The sequence below is a fragment of the Cicer arietinum genome, chromosome 4, assembly GCF_000331145.2.
Source record: "Cicer arietinum cultivar CDC Frontier isolate Library 1 chromosome 4, Cicar.CDCFrontier_v2.0, whole genome shotgun sequence".
Classification (NCBI taxonomy): Eukaryota; Viridiplantae; Streptophyta; class Magnoliopsida; order Fabales; family Fabaceae; genus Cicer; species Cicer arietinum.
Window position 1 is genome coordinate 23,283,507 of NC_021163.2, and position 16,000 is coordinate 23,299,506.

The 16,000-nt window shown below is 32.3% G+C and overlaps 3 protein-coding genes across 4 annotated transcripts in view; 2 read left to right on the top strand and 1 right to left on the bottom strand.

The window, feature by feature from the left end:
• Positions 1-3,176, top strand: part of LOC101512728 (sulfite exporter TauE/SafE family protein 4-like) — a 4,287-nt gene extending 1,111 nt beyond the window's left edge. The window contains exons 2-12 of the mRNA XM_073367302.1: positions 16-175; positions 337-537; positions 658-719; positions 829-883; positions 1,169-1,224; positions 1,364-1,450; positions 1,546-1,596; positions 1,829-2,068; positions 2,353-2,446; positions 2,558-2,698; positions 2,933-3,176. Coding sequence (XP_073223403.1) covers positions 16-175; positions 337-537; positions 658-719; positions 829-883; positions 1,169-1,224; positions 1,364-1,450; positions 1,546-1,596; positions 1,829-2,068; positions 2,353-2,446; positions 2,558-2,698; positions 2,933-3,012 — 1,227 coding nt within the window. The 3' untranslated portion in view covers positions 3,013-3,176. The remainder of the gene's footprint in view (positions 1-15; positions 176-336; positions 538-657; positions 720-828; positions 884-1,168; positions 1,225-1,363; positions 1,451-1,545; positions 1,597-1,828; positions 2,069-2,352; positions 2,447-2,557; positions 2,699-2,932) is intronic.
• A 1,294-nt stretch (positions 3,177-4,470) lies between these two features.
• On the bottom strand, positions 4,471-9,251 carry LOC101512411 (uncharacterized). 2 transcript variants are annotated; one of them, XM_004498029.4, is made up of 4 exons: positions 8,829-9,251; positions 7,391-8,353; positions 5,371-5,418; positions 4,471-5,289 (listed from the first exon to the last, which is right to left on the bottom strand). In XM_004498029.4, the coding sequence occupies exons 1-4, from the start codon at positions 9,027-9,029 to the stop codon at positions 4,861-4,863; spliced, it is 1,641 nt and encodes a 546-aa protein (XP_004498086.1). In that variant the 5' UTR covers positions 9,030-9,251; the 3' UTR covers positions 4,471-4,860. The 2 variants fall into 2 exon arrangements, with proteins under 2 accessions (XP_004498086.1, XP_027189613.1); XM_027333812.2 differs by having other exon boundaries at positions 7,391-8,361; positions 8,829-8,964.
• Positions 9,252-13,925: 4,674 nt separating this feature from the next.
• On the top strand, positions 13,926-15,681 carry LOC101512082 (large ribosomal subunit protein eL24-like). The gene is made up of 5 exons (XM_004498028.4): positions 13,926-14,066; positions 14,541-14,616; positions 14,736-14,837; positions 15,058-15,206; positions 15,354-15,681. Exons 1-5 carry the CDS (start codon positions 14,056-14,058, stop codon positions 15,505-15,507), a joined length of 492 nt encoding a protein of 163 aa, XP_004498085.1. The 5' UTR covers positions 13,926-14,055; the 3' UTR covers positions 15,508-15,681.
• Positions 15,682-16,000: the final 319 nt, after the last annotated feature.

The window sequence follows — 16,000 nt, forward strand, 5'->3', positions numbered from 1 at the left end:
ATGGGTTATGTGTAGGAATTGAAGCCAAGTTGGAAACTTGTGTTGGCCACAGTAATTAGTTTTCTAGGATCAGCATGTGGAACAGTTGGTGGTGTTGGTGGTGGAGGCATTTTTGTTCCTATGCTTAATCTTATTCTTGGGTTTGATACAAAATCTGCTGCTGCTCTTTCAAAATGTAATAACAATCACACTTTTTTTCAATTTTTCTTCTTTCTGATTCTGACAATGGTGTTTTTTCTCATAATTATTGATTGAAATTTGTGACCCTTTTACCTTATGTGTGATAATTTTGTATTTTGTGTTGTGAAAAAGTTTAAAGTTGTGAACTTGGTTCAGGTATGATAATGGGAGCATCAGCATCATCTGTTTGGTATAATTTAAGAGTACCTCATCCAACAAAAGAGGTGCCAATATTAGACTATGATTTGGCTCTTCTGTTTCAGCCGATGCTTATGCTTGGGATTACTGTTGGTGTCACTCTCAGTGTTGTCTTCCCTTTTTGGCTTATTACAGTACTCATAATCATTCTCTTTATAGGTCTCTCTCACCACTAAACTTGTTTTTATTTTCTTGAATTAATAATCAGTTCTTGAGACAGAGAACACTGTTTTATCCATTTTTTGAGGAAAATAATGGTTTTCTTTTATGTTTGTACAGGAACTTCATTAAGGTCATTCTTTAAGGGAATTGAAATGTGGAGGGTTGAGACTCTTCTCAAGGTCAAAATTCCTTGACTTGAGATCATGAATATTCTTATCATCAACTTAAGTGTTTAGAAAAAGTTACTCACTACCTTTTTAACTTTAATTTTTGTTTTGTATTTACCAGAAAGAAATGGCTAAGCAAGCTGCTTTGATTAATTCTAATGGAGAATATAAGCCAGGTATATAAATTTGACATAATGGCTATCTTTGCATAATATTAAATAATAAAAAATTGAACAGAAGTTGTGTAGGACCGAAACCTTGGATTAGCAGTGTGTCAGGTGTCCAACACATATGACACCGAACACATTGATTTTTTTCAATTACTTCTAATTTCTTAAACTATTATCAATGCCTTCGTATTAGTGCCGTGTCTTTTGTTTTTGTTGTAGAACAAAAGTGCCGTGTCATGCTCTATTATTGCTTTGGATAGATGTAATGACTTTAATTCCTGAAATTTGCAGTTCTAATAGACACAAAGTATGAGCCATTGATCCCTAAAGAAGAGAAGTCAACATTAGTACGTTCTCTTGCAAATTACAAATTTTTCATTTTTTTAATAAATTAAGGTATTCTTTGCACGCAACTGCAGAGACATAAGTTTTTTATTTTGATATTTTTAAGAGGATTTGACATTTTCTCATCTGAAACCCTTTCAGCAAATTCTCTGTCTAAACCTTAGATGGAAGAGGATTCTGGTGTTGTTGGTTGTGTGGATTTCTTTCCTCCTAATTCAAATCATCAAGGCAAGTTTCTCTCCCTCTCTATCACTCACTCACTCACTCACAGGTCTATTCAGTTTTATTGTGTTCTAAATATACAATTTATTGTTGGTTTGCAGAATGGTGTAGAGGTCTGCAGTGTCTGGTATTGGGTGCTCTTTGGCTTGCAGGTTCAATGACAACATGACAAAACTTTAACTTATTAATGAATCGCAGTAACGGTCATGCTCACATTGTGATTCTCATTCTCAATATTACAGAGAATTACGGTCAAATGTGACTTTATTAAAAACCTTGATGTCACAGTTGAGACCAAGACCGTTAATGTTATTTCAAACTCTATAAATGCAATGTAGTTAGACTTTGGCTAATTGGCATGCACATGCCCTTTTTCTGTTACAGTTTCCAATTGCACTTTTGGTATTTGGCTTTGAAGCAGTGAAGTTGTACAAGGATCACATAAAGAGGATGAGCACAGGAAGCTTAGAATACATATGTGAGGCTTCAATAGAATGGAGTGCTATGTCCCTTGCATTTTGTGGAATGTGTGGTATTGTTGGTGGAATTGTTGGAGGCTTACTTGGTTCTGGAGGTGGGTTTATTTTGGGGCCTCTTCTCCTTGAGATAGGTGTCATCCCTCAGGTACACTACATGATCTCTTTCAATTGTTCTCACATATAAGAGGATCTAAATTCCCAGTAGTAATAAGCATGTTTGGATAAATAGCTTAATTAAGCGTTTATCGTATATGCGTTTATTTATACGTATTTCTATACCAAAAGTTAAATTAAAGTCAAAGTGTTTTCGCATAATTTGTGCAGGAGAGCTTATGGAAATTAGCTGAAAACAACTTATTAACATGTTATTAACAACTTATTGATAATGTAGCTTACTGAAAACAACTTATTGATAATGTAATATTGTAGGTTGCTAGTGCAACAGCAACATTTGTGATGATGTTTTCATCATCTTTGTCTGTTTTTGAATTCTACATTCTCAAGAGGTTCCCTATTCCTTATGGTAATCTTCATCAACTCTTCAAAGCTTTGATCAATTTTCAATTTGCTTGGCCATTAAATTATCAATATGAATATAAATAACTCTAGTCAATTTCATTGTATTTGTTTGCAGCATTATACCTCATCACAGTGGCTATTTTGGCTGGCTTCTGGGGACAGTTCTTTGTAAGAAAACTAGTTGCATTTCTTGGGAGGGCATCACTCATTGTATTCATCCTCTCAGGTGTCATTTTTGCTAGTGCTCTCACAATGGGTAATGGAAACCAACCTTAATTGTTCATCTATATAAAATTATTTTTGCACAATCTCTGAATCACAGGCACATACATAGTCATGACACTGACATGCAGACACTGATAATAATTTAAGTAAATGGAAGTAATTGAATCTTTGATATTATATAATTTGAAGTGTCGATGTTACATACATAGAACAAAATGTAATAATTTTAACATTGAAGTATCTAATTATAACATTTTTATTTCAGGTATTGTTGGCACTGAGAGGAGTATTCAAATGATACACAACCATGAGTTCATTGGCTTTTTAGGATTTTGTAGCACTTAGTGATTTAGAGTACATTAGAAATAGCACACAAAAGAAAAATGAAGGGTTCATAGATGGTGGTCAATGTGTGTTGACCATCAGGAATATTTATATAGTATCAAGGCTAGTTTTTCTTGTTATCTTTGAAAATAATTCGGTGTTTGAGATTAGTTTGGTTGCGTAATTAATTTTAAAAAAAAAAATATGTGGATGCAATATGATATTGACACGTTAATAATTTTTTTAAAATGAATTTATTAATATAATACTGATACGTTAATAATTTTAAAAAAATAAATTTATTAAATATAATTAAAATAGTAGTACTGTGTTAATGTTGAATATCGACACGTGTTGGACACCAAAAGACGTATTTAGTTAGAAATATCAATGTTGTATATATTCGGATTGGATGTTATAAATATCAAGATGATACCTCAAATATTCTTAAATAAAATGTGTGGGTCCAATATTCAAGAACTGAAAATAGTAGTAATATTTATTATTATTCAATATATGCTTTTGGATTTATCGACTTTTTTTTTCAAAATTACAAGTGAACTAAGAAATGAAAAACTGAGGTAAAAAATGTAATTTTCCTGTTACCTGGCAATATGTGGTGCAGATTTGTTGGGATTTGACTATTAGAAGTAAAAAATATCATTGTCATAGTCTTTGGCTATACCTGTACGTCTGTTTGGTTTTTGCCAACAAATTGAATCAATCGAAATTTTATATCGATCCAGATTATACCTTGTGTGGAAATTAATGTACGTTATGACTATGGTTGGTTGGAAACTTGGATTTTTGTTCCTTGTTTTATGACAAGGATTTTTGTCCCTTGCGCTTTCCCCCCTTTACTAGTACTACTAGTAGTACTACATGGAGTAGTACATAATGTCGACATTGCCAAAGTATATTAAATATTTAGTTATTTGTGCTTTAGACTTCTAGAGCATACAAATGAACTACAATAAAATTAAAAAAAAAAAGTCTATGGGGCATAATTCTTTGTCAATTTACCCACTTTTCTAGTTTCGTAATTATGTGATGATGGTCTGTTGAGAATACTTGATGCATCAATTAAATGAAAAGTTTAAGTTTTAATATTTTATTTTTATTAATTCACAAAATTGATGTTATTTAAAAATTTGATTGTTTTTGTCTTTTTTAATTTTTAACTAAAAAACAATAATATAATTTTGTTTAAATGGTGTACCATATAATACAACAATGTGGATAATTAACATTCAATAAATTACAATAAAATCCTCTAAATACTTCAATTTCAACTTCAAAAATATTTATTTTATAATTTAATTAATATCATATAAATAGTTAAAGCATCTAAATCGTGTTATATCTTAACATCGTATGTTATGTCATTTAAAATATGTCACATCATTATTTTTTAATTTAAAAATCTAAAAGAATGACCAAAACTATTGAACTTTAAAATAAATAGACCAGTTCCATAAATTGATGAAAATAGAATGGCTCGGAGCATGTCAGTCATGTTTTCATAAATCAAGAAGAATATCATTCGGCACAAGTGTACATACAAGACAATGAACAATTGTTCACAAACAAGTCCAATGGTAACAAGGAACAAATGCCATCATCATAATCTTTGACCTATATCATAAGCATGAGAGAAGAAACAAGGAACATGATATATCATAATGACATTCTTAATAGCAAGAGCTCATGGAGTATCCTTATGGTGTTGTTGGCCGACTTGAAGGAACAAAATGGCACCTCAATCCAGCAGTTCCGAGAACATGCCCCCAAAAACAATTCACACGGACATCATCGGGCAAGTGCAGAACATAAACGCAGTATCACAGGAAAGAGCTTTATCAAGATGAACTACTTGCGGCTACCTTGGAATGCTTTCTTGGATGGAGAATGCATGAGTGGTTTAGAATCTGAATTGATGACGATATTTCCTATTCCAGCTTCCATGGCCTCCCTTTCATCTATGTCCTTATTATTCTCCTCAGAAGTTGCAGTTTTAGCGACAGGGTTGTGATTAGAAGAAGGCACCGATGGCTCCAAAAGACGTGGACCTGCATTCATCCATGGATGTAGCAGGCACTGACCAGCTGTAGGCCGTTTCTCAGGAACAAAGTCAAGGATAGAAACCAAAAAGTCACTCATGTCATTTGCATCTTTCTCGCTAAAATCATATTTCTCCATGAGCACTTTGTTCAATGGCCAGAATCGCAACCGACGGATATGTCTCAAATCACCATATCTATTGAAGAAATCCCGGGAATAACGCCCCCCTAGTGCAATCTGAGAATTATAATCCAGACACAAGTTAACTGCGAACTAATGACTGTAACTGCAAAGAAACGGGTAGAAGAAATTCATTACCTTACGCGGCATCATTCCAAGAAGTTCCATCATTAATGCTAAGTGGTCCTGAGATAAATTAAGGATAGAGTACACTTACATCAAACATAAACACCAGAACCAAAGCACAAATGCTAGTAAAAATTATTTAAAAATGACAGTATTAAAAATAGAACTAACATAACAAAAGAATCAACATGGTCACACATCAACAAAAGAGCTGAGTTTTGTGTGGGGCTTTTGTACTCCTTGCTGGTGTTTAGGGGATGAAAAACAAGTGATACCTTTATAAGTGGGTGTGACCTCATATATTTTACCCTCTTCTAATGACAATAATTGATAAGGTAGCTACAAAGCTTGACTCTCTCTGTCAATGTTTCAACCTGTCTTGAAATTGTTATAAAGGGGAAATTGGTATTAGAAGTTTGCCTCGGGCTTTGATCCCAAAAGGCCTAAGCAAAACCATACTTTTAAGAAAGAGCTGAGTTTTGTGGAAATGAATCCTCTACGGCTGTTGCACGGTGCAGCAGCTGTGGGGACGGTTAGATCTAGAGAGAGAAATTTTCTCTCACTAGATCAAACAGCTCCCACATTTGATGCACCGTGCAACAGCTATAGATGATCCAATTCCGAGTTTTGTGTACTGCTTATTGTGCTCCTTGCTGGTGTGCAAGGGTCGATTTCAATGCAAGACTTTGTAACAAAATACTGGGGAATCAGATTACTCCTACTATGAGGGCCCGTGATGCTTGACATATTAGCATTCAAAACCAGAAAATTGGAAGTACGAGCTCTGAAATAATCAAGATTCAACACATGAACTAATGAATTCAATTCTACATGTAGAAGATTACCGCCATTACCCTGTTAAACTAAAGAAGGAAGATAACAAAGTTAGGGTTTCAAGATAGTGATGGCCATCAATAACTTCCAAGTCTTATCCAATCAGATCAGGAAACCAAATTTTCAATAAATCCATTTACATGAGAATGATGGGACAAAGGTCTGGGAAAGAAGACTGGTTTAGTTTTGGTTGATTGTTCTGAAATATCAAAGGAAGGCTTTTTTGGTCCTACATTGAATTATATTAAACATTGTAGGTCTTTTAGTTATGCAACAAAATCTCCTTTAAGCTAGAGTGGAATTTTCCTATCACATGTAGGGGTGAGTAGAGTCTCAATTTTCCTATCTCAATTTTCCTATCATTTGGAATTGACCATGTCCCACAATAAAATAAGGACAAAGTAGAGTCTCAGTTTTGTAGGCCAACATCAGGTTAGGGACGATTATGGGTTAATCTTCAGGTTACCCAATCTGTTCCATACCTTGAAAATTGTAATTTTAAAATTATTTTGTATTTTCATTTATTTGAAAGCATGTTTTATACACAAAGTCGCATATTTATTATTTTTTCTTAGCAATATCATAAAATTACAATAGAGTGAAAGGAGCCAATTCAGAAAGAAGTTCTAATATATACTATATATTCAGTCTTTCTTTGAACTATTTTCTTTTGAGCATTGACATGTGATCATCCTATGATTTTTATTTAGCTTACACTTTGGGTCATCTCGATCTCATCCTACTTAGACTTAGTCTTAATTAACCCTATATCATTCATATTTTTTCATGTTTATAGTTTGGGTTTGGTCTACAAATTTGACCCACTAGAATATTAGGGTTGGGTGGTTATAGAAAGTTTTTACTCGTTTCATGGTCACCTCTAATCACATGTAACACACAAATCACCTCCACAACAGTTCCCCGCCATATAAACAAGAAAAAGTGAAAAAGTTAACACAGAATACGAGCTCGGATGTTACATAAATATGAAGAGTAACATACTTTTCATTCCGTGTTGTGTGGCTTGATTATCATAACAGCTAAGAGTTGAAGTCTCCAATACATTATAATTTCATTAATTCCTAACATTCTTTTGGAAAATTCAAGGACCATAAAACCTAAAATTTTAGCTATGCAGAGTTATAGTAAACAGATAGAACACATAAATATGTAAAATAAAATAAAAAAACATACATACCTCATCTCTATCAAAGTTGTCACCACTGTGAGGATCAAACAACACGTCTCCAGTTGCAAGCTCGAAACATATGCAAGCAAATGACCAAAGATCCGCAGATGTAGAATATTTTGATCCAAGTATAACCTCTGGGCATCGATATTGTCTTGTCTGGATATCATTTGTAAACTGTTTATACGTCCAGCAAGCATTACCAAAGTCGACTAACTTGCACTTGAGATCAGCCGAGGCCAGCAGTTTCTGTCTCACTGTGCGGCTTCCTCTTCTGTTGCCCTGTTCTTTTGACCTCGTTCCATCAGCATCCGATAACCTACTAGTGCCGGCAGAACTAGAAGCTTGCTCTCTTGCAAAACTTGCATTTGGAGATGATTCCACAGAAACAGAGGTTTCAGGATTACCATTAACCCCTTCCGATGCTTCCTTCTTAGCACATCCATGAGCTGCTTGCTTAGCTTTTCTCTTAATCTTTTTCTTATGATTCTTAATCAAATCCCCATTTGAATTCTTTGTGTCTTTTCCAACCATTGACTCCAAAACCGTCTTGTCTTTACTATTAGGAAGAATAAGAGGAGCACCAGACTTTCTAGGATCCTTAGACGGATCTATCGTCGACAAGAGGAGGATATTTTCGGGTTTCAAGTCAGTATGTATGATAGAAAGCTGCTTATGTAAATAATCCAATCCAACAAGAATATGAAAGCATATCTCTTTAACCATGTTGATAGGCATTCCGCGATAATCAGTATACTTAATAAGAGTTAAGAGGTTATCCCCAAGATACTCAAAAACCATACACACATGCTGGCCATTCGGACCAGAATGCTTGAAATGGTCTAAAAGCTTGACCACACATTTTTTATCGTCAGTGTCTCCCTCAGCAATCTGTTGCAAAATTGTTATCTCATCCAAAGCAGCCTCGGTGTAATGCTGAGCACTCTTTTGAACTTTCAAAGCCACATATCTCTGCAGATCTCCACACATAAAAAAGCAAAGACAAATTAATAATGTGAAAAAACATGTCAAATAAAATCACTATGGCCAACAACAACAAAAATAAAAAAATAAAATAAAAACTGTGCCAATTTTAGCTAAATGGTTACTTAATCCCTAAATTTCGAAGTATTCTATATTCTTTTCTTCTTAGATTATAAACCAAATAACTAAATGATTGCTCAATCCCTAAAATTCAAAGTATTATTTGCTCAATTCCTAGCATGTAGTTGAACTTAATTGCTCAAGAAAAAAGGTAAAATAAAAAAACTTTTTATCCTTGTATGGTTAATAAGAGCTTAGAAGCCCCAATCTGAAAATGGAACAGCGAATGCAAATAAAAAATTTGGGGCAAAAGATAAAATCATTAAAAATAAAAATAAAAAAGTGGTTATTAATTTCACAGATAAGAAAAGGAGAAGATTTAGAGAGGGGAAGATTGACGAACAGAATGATGAGTGTCCCAAGCGAGCCAGACAGTGGAGAAATGGCCCCAACCGAGTTTGGTCTGAACGACATAGCGACCTGCGTTGAAGGTGTCGCCGATTCTGACGGCGTGGTAGCCACCGCGTCGGTAATCTTCGGTTCCTTCGTCTTCGGAGGTGAAATCGCTGCTTTCGGTGTTGTTGTCTTCGCGGTTGTCACCCATTTTAGAGGCAACAATTAGAAGTGAGAGAGTGAGAATGAGAATGGGGTTTTCGTTATTACAAATTTTGAGGAAGTTCCTTTCCTTTCCTTTCCGTTGCTGGTTAATTTAATTCAGTAAGGTGTCGTCTTCATCAAAAATTAACTCGTTTTCTTTGATCCTTCATCGTCATGATTGAGCACTCACAACACTATGTGCACCCATTATTATTATTAGTATTATTGTTATTGTTATTATTATTATTATTATTATCAACTTAGAGATTCTATCTATGGAAAAAAAAAAATTGCGAGAGGTAATCCTCTTTAGTGGATTTACATGATATCTTAAACAACCATAAGTTATAAAACTTATAAATAATTGTGTCATACTTTTTTAAATTTGGGGTCACGTTAATTTTGGGTTAAGTTAAATGATTAAATTTTATTCCGTAAGATACAAAAGACCATAAATAATTTTATAATGAAAATTAAGTATGTTATTGTTGTTTTTTAAAAATGATTATAATCTATATCTACATAAAATAATTGGATCCGATTAGTCAATTATGTAAAACTGTTTTATTATTATGGATGCATAATTATTTTATTCATTTTGGAAAATTATATTTGATGAAAATAAATTTATTAATACATGACTTTTTTTTTATGTAACTTTGAGAAGAAAACTAAAACTAAATTCATTACTTTGAATTAGATTTTCATATTCATCTTACACTCCTAAAAGCGCTAATAGAGATTACATTATGCGTGCACTTTTAGTTTTTCTAACATTCACGTTAGGTTTATTTTATTTTATTTTGAGTAATCAATAAATATTATTTTATTTTATTTTTAAGTCTTAGTAATAGAGTTTTTATCCCATTTCAAAATAGAAAGCACTTGTGTGTGAGTTTGAGTAGTAATTACAATTTTTTTATATACTCAAAAATATTATTTTATTTATTACTATATTTTATATTTATCTTACATTATAATTGAATGTTTACTTTTTACTAATTGAAATGTATTTTATTTTTTACTTTTCTTATCAATTTTTATTTTTATTTAAGAGTATTTCTGTGATTTAACAAATATACCTACCTGTTTTCTTCTATCTTTGAATCCAATCATACAATAGAAAAAAAATATTTTTTATCTTTCTATTCATTCACTTTCTTTGTTGCAACTAATTAAAAAGTCATTTAACTTTCTATTACTTTTTTATTCTACTTTTTTTTACATTTATCTCTTCTCACTCTTTTTCCTAAATCAAACAAGATATGAGTGTTACAAAAATAAAGATATAGATTCTTTTATATTTTTTATGAGATAAAGATTTAGATTCAATATCACAATTTAGAATGAGTAACATGAATGGGGCTTAGGCCCATTTTCCTCATAAAAAAATGGAGTCACGTACAGGAAAACTCCTAATTATCAAATTTTGAAATTTTTTTTTACTCCAATATTTATACTTATACTACAACAGATTTGATGAACTTTTAATTTTATACTCATATATTAACCACAAAATTACAATTTTTCACTTTTTCTCATTTAACTCTTAATTTTATTTTTGGGGAAAAGTGAGTCAAATTTCCATTTTTTCAGTTAACATGAAGAAAAAAAAATTAGGAGAATATGTTTTCTTGAAGAACCATATGATACATTTGTTCTAAAGGTGTATAATGATCATGTGACTTGTTGAGTGTGATACAAAGAGATAACACGTAAGTAGCTAGTTTTTATTAGTTTTAACTCTTTATTATTTTTTATTTTATTTGTTTGATTTAAATTTATGCAAAGCACCCAATGTTAAGGTTGGTGGCCCGTGGTAAAAAGTTGATAAATTTTACCCCTTACTTACAGTGTCACAGGGTTGGGTGAAACGTTTTGGCTTAGTCGCACTTCAAGGGGACAATCTAAATATGATCGACAACAAGCTCATATTATCATTTATAGAGAGGTGGCACGCTAAGACATCGTCATTTCATGTGTCATTTGGTGAAATGACGATTACACTAAATGATGTGGTGAACATACTTCACCTGTCGATTAATGGTAATTTCTACATGTCGTCTACAAATATAGATGTGACTACTTCATGTATTCTTATGGTGCAGCTATTGGGATGATTATTAAGGAAACTTTACTTGAGGAGGAAAGGTCTAAAGGTGTTCATTTTAGGTTGGAGTGGTTGCATATGTTGTTTGTGAGGCACTCTGGTGTTCAGAGGTTTGATGTCGCTGCTAGAGCATACACACTCCACTTGAAAAGGTAATCGATTTTGGCAAACAAAAGTCACATTCTTGTAGTTGTCAGATATCTCTCGTTGCTTAGTAATTTGTCAGAGTGCGGTAGGTATTGCTGGGAAAATACTACTTTGGTTGTATTGTACAAATAGAGATGGACACATGGCATAACACGAAACATCTCGGAGGATACATGAAAGTTTTATATCATGTTTGCTCAAATAGTTGCAACCACTACCCATATTCCATCTCGTTAGTCGACCATACAATATATTTATATAATCCAATCGTTGACTTTTGCATGTTTTTCAAGATACGTTGCTTGCATTTTACAATAACATTTTTGTTAATATGAAACCAACAAAGCAAGTTAACAACCTTTGGATATACCACTTCAATTGTTTTCATCAAAGTTAGGTCTTTGTTTAGAACAATCTCAGGTAATAAACAATTCTCTTAATTAACTTCTCTAATGTCCAACAATTTTTTTTCATGTGTTCATACTCTATGTAAGTAAATGTATCAACAAATGTCAACTTTATTGACATCGTACCACTCATTTTGAAAAATGGCAGTTTGTATTTGTTTGTTTTGTACATGTTGTCTATAACCAACACAATCGAAAACAAATTCAATAAATTTCACGATTTCTAGATGCACCCAAAATATCTATTTCATCACATTGGAAAAATATCTTCTACTCCAATGAATATCATTCTAATATTTTATCAACTTCATCAACTATTGTATCTCTATTTTAAGACATTTCTCTTCTATTTGATGCATACTCATCTCCTTATATATTTGGGGATGATCTGAATGACATGGGCCTTGTCTTGGACTTGAAATGATTGAAGTGTATTTCTTGGAACAACACGACGATCACTCAAATCATCATATTTTCGATCATCTACATTTGGACGTCTTATAAATATGTGACTCTCTAAGATAATAGGTAATTTGTGGCTGTGAAGTTCACAAATTACCTCAAATATTGATCTCAATACATATTTGAGTGATATTGAATTAGTCTTGAATGGATAACCATATTTTTAATAACACTTTGTGTTGAATTATCATTCTGCTTATAGTTTCCACCATTGTCACAACCCATAAATAAATTTGAATTCGTTAATCTCTTTCTTGTCTCTTTATTTGGTCTGATAACAATAACAATCAACTTAACTCTAATACTAACCTCCCCAACCTAGTGTCATACAACTTCTTGTGAATCCAACATTTGACCAATCGTGAAATTCATAATTAGTATCTACACAAATTTGTTGTATATCACATAATTGAGGAATCTTCATATTTATGACACAAACAATTATTAGAAGACAAAAAAATACAAAAAAAGAATTGGTAAACTTGAGGAGAATTTTTTAGTATTAATTTATAAACTGGTAACTTATCTCTAGTCTACCAATATCTTTTTCATCTCCAATAAAATTATTCAAAATATAAGGATTCACATTTTGAATTCTGATAAATTTAATTTAAATTTATCGATAAATTTTTAAAAATTTAAAATATATTTTTCTTTTCGAGAACCTTTGTCGGAGGTGATTTCAAAAATGTTGAAAGAAAAGGTAAAAAGTGAATGTAAAAATCTTATAAGATAAAAGGATAAATTTGGTATTTTTGAATAATTGTAAGGGTATAAGGATGAAATAGAAGTATGGGTAATTTTTTCTCAAACTTTATACACAAAAGGCCCAATCACACATATGTGATTATGTGAAGTGGAGAGTTGGATTTCGTACCCCCATTTTAAAAAAATATGCTTAAACTTATTAAAATACCCTTGATCTTACGGTAAAAAAACAAGTAAATTTTTTTCTTATAAAATTTCTTACCAGAATTTTCAAGAACAAAATTTTCGGAAATTTCATTTCTTCCTGAAATTTTCGGTACAATTTTTGTTTTGTTTTTTATTTATTTATTTATTTATTTATTTATTTCTAATCATTTTATTTTCAGTGAGGACCAGATGAGCGAAAACACCGTTGAACATTTTCAAGTTTGACCTCTTACACAATCTAATAAGAGAGATGTCATTGAGAAAAGGAGAAAGAGGAACGAAGAGATGCAACAACCAGGGGGTTATAATATTCAGCTTGAGTTTGAGCAATAAAATACTAAAAAAAAAAGTTAAAAAAATAAAAATAAAAAATAAAAAATAAAAATAAAGTTAAAAATAATAATAATAATACGTACTACAAATTTCAATTTTGAAATTTCTGGTTGAGTAAAATTAACTACTAAAAATTTCAAGGCACAAAATTTCCAATAGTATAAATAATGTATCAGAAGTTTTGTGTCTTGAAATTTTCGGTAAACAAATATAACCACCAAAATTGTAAAGAGGAAATTTTCGATAGTTATAAATTCCGTACCGAATATTTGAGAGAAAAAATTTACTTATCGAAAATTTGGAAGAGGGGTGAGATTTTAAAATAATTTTTTTTATTATTAATTTAATAAAAATTAAAGGATCAACTTTAAATTTTTAATATTTTCTAGGGTATAAGTCCAATTGAGAGACACAAAATCCAACGTGAAGTGAGAGGCAGGACGCTTCCTGTGGGCCTATTTATTTTGGGCTGTGGACTTAACTATTTGAAACGGGCCAACTAATATGCAGTGTCATTTTTGTAGTTTTGCAATTGGCAAAGGCTATTTATTAAGATTTCAGGGTATACATATCGAAATCAAAGAGCATTTGTGTTCTAGGGTTTTTGGCACAAAAGGGATCAAAATTCAACCGCAGCAACCACCGAAGCAACCGCAACCATGGTTCTCAAGTATGTTTTTCCTCTGAAATCAGGATCTAAGTTGTTTTACCAAATCCTCATATATCGCCTACATGTTTTATTGAAACAAATGTTTTGATTATATGCATGTTTTTTTGTTGTTAAATGTTGTTTTCGTTTATGGATTTGCGAATTTGGCCGTCGAAACTATAGAGTCTGGTTATTTTCTGGGTTAATATCATATTGCAAATGGATTATTTTGCTCTAATCAGATTGTGTTTTCTGTTTTGAGATTTTTGTTGACGTATGTGTTATTGGTTGAAATGTGATTAAAATTTAGAACCAGAAAAAACTCCAATTTAGTATAAGTTCCTCACATGAAGTAGATGTAAATCATACATTGTTTTTAGAATTAATGATATTTTATGACTGAATATCTGCTCGCTTTTAGAATTAATGATATTTTATGACTGAATATCCGCTCGCAACAAATGTGCTCATGTGTATTTGATATTGGTGTGTTAGGACCGAACTGTGCCGTTTCAGTGGGGCGAAGATCTACCCTGGGAGAGGAATCCGATTTATTCGTGGTGATTCTCAGGTATGGCAAAAGGCAGATTTTGAAGTTAATTTATTGGGCTTTGAATGTAATGTTTGCTATGTTGTCTTTTTGATATGGTTGCTTATGTGAAGATTTATGTTTGTTGGTTTATTTATCAGGTGTTCCTGTTTGTCAATTCGAAATGCAAACATTATTTCCACAACAAGTTGAAGCCTTCCAAGCTCACATGGACTGCCATGTACAGGAAGCAACATAAGAAGGTGAATGTTAATACATAAAATACACTGCATAATTGTATGTCACAGAAAATATCATTATCAAATCATAGATTATAACGATACATTTTGTTACTCCTTACAGCTGTGAATTTATCTTTCTGATATTAAATTAGGATTAGCTATCACGCATCTAAACATGTTACTGTTTCGCTTTCCTGATTGCATTTATGCTGATTTTTATTTGTGTACTTGTGATTTGCAGGATGCTGCCCAAGAAACTGTGAAAAAGAGGCGTAGAGCTACCAAAAAGCCATACTCTAGGTCTATTGTTGGTGCTACTTTGGAAGTTATTCAGAAGAAAAGATCAGAGAAGCCAGAGGTTCGAGATGCTGCCAGAGAAGCTGCTCTTCGGTATGTTTTCTCTTTTATTTATTACTTGGAGGAAATTACGATTGTCATTAAGAACACCATCTCTGCGCATAACTCATATATGTACTTGTTTTGCTTATAAATATGGCTATCATTTCTCACCATCTGAAATCATTATCATTTTTGCAGTGAAATTAAAGAGAGGGTCAAGAAATCAAAGGATGAGAAGAAGGCTAAGAAGGCAGAAGTTCAGGCCAAAGCACAAAAGTCTGGAAAAGCCAATGTTTCCAAGGGTGCTGCATCCAAAGGTCCTAAGCTTGGTGGTGGAGGTGGAAAGCGCTGAAACCTTTAGTGTTGTTCCATTTTTGGTTTGCACTTGAATAGAACTGTTTTCAAACTTTTGCATTGATATTTTAGTTGCTTTATCAATCCTTTGTATGTTATGGTCCTATCATACTTTTGTTGGAAGCTGACCTATTTATTGAGTAGAATTTACCGTCGACAAATTTAAGTTCCATTTGCGATTGCTTTTAAAATTGTCAGTACATGCTTGGGAATCATTTGTATCTGATTATCTGACCGATTGGGGATTCTCTTACTAGAGTAGCCCCCAAAATTGGTGGAAATTGATAATGGGTTATTTGGTTTTGTAGTGTTTAAATATCATATAGCTACTCCGAATGAAAATTAGTTTCAAATCATTCAGAATAAATGTTGACAGGGACCCAAAAATCGGTGTTGTGACTCATGAATAACTTGCTTCTTGTATTGCAAAAATGTATAATGCCCGAAATTGTTTTATTTAATTCTTTTAAGCTGAAGAAAAAAAATCTAAC

What these genes read in the sequence shown, in the direction of transcription:
- LOC101512411 (XM_004498029.4), bottom strand. Translation starts at nt 9,029, where the DNA reads ATGGGTGACAACCGCGAAGACAACAACACCGAAAGCAGCGATTTCACC. An exon ending in CTTGGGACACTCATCATTCT is followed by an intron (nt 8,354 to 8,828) that starts GTTCGTCAATCT and finishes GGAGATCTGCAG; the next exon opens with AGATATGTGGCTTTGAAAGT. An exon ending in ACAACTTTGATAGAGATGAG is followed by an intron (nt 5,419 to 7,390) that starts GTATGTATGTTT and finishes AATTTATCTCAG; the next exon opens with GACCACTTAGCATTAATGAT.
- LOC101512082 (XM_004498028.4), top strand. An exon ending in TTATTCGTGGTGATTCTCAG is followed by an intron (nt 14,617 to 14,735) that starts GTATGGCAAAAG and finishes TTTATTTATCAG; the next exon opens with GTGTTCCTGTTTGTCAATTC. An exon ending in ACAGGAAGCAACATAAGAAG is followed by an intron (nt 14,838 to 15,057) that starts GTGAATGTTAAT and finishes TGTGATTTGCAG; the next exon opens with GATGCTGCCCAAGAAACTGT.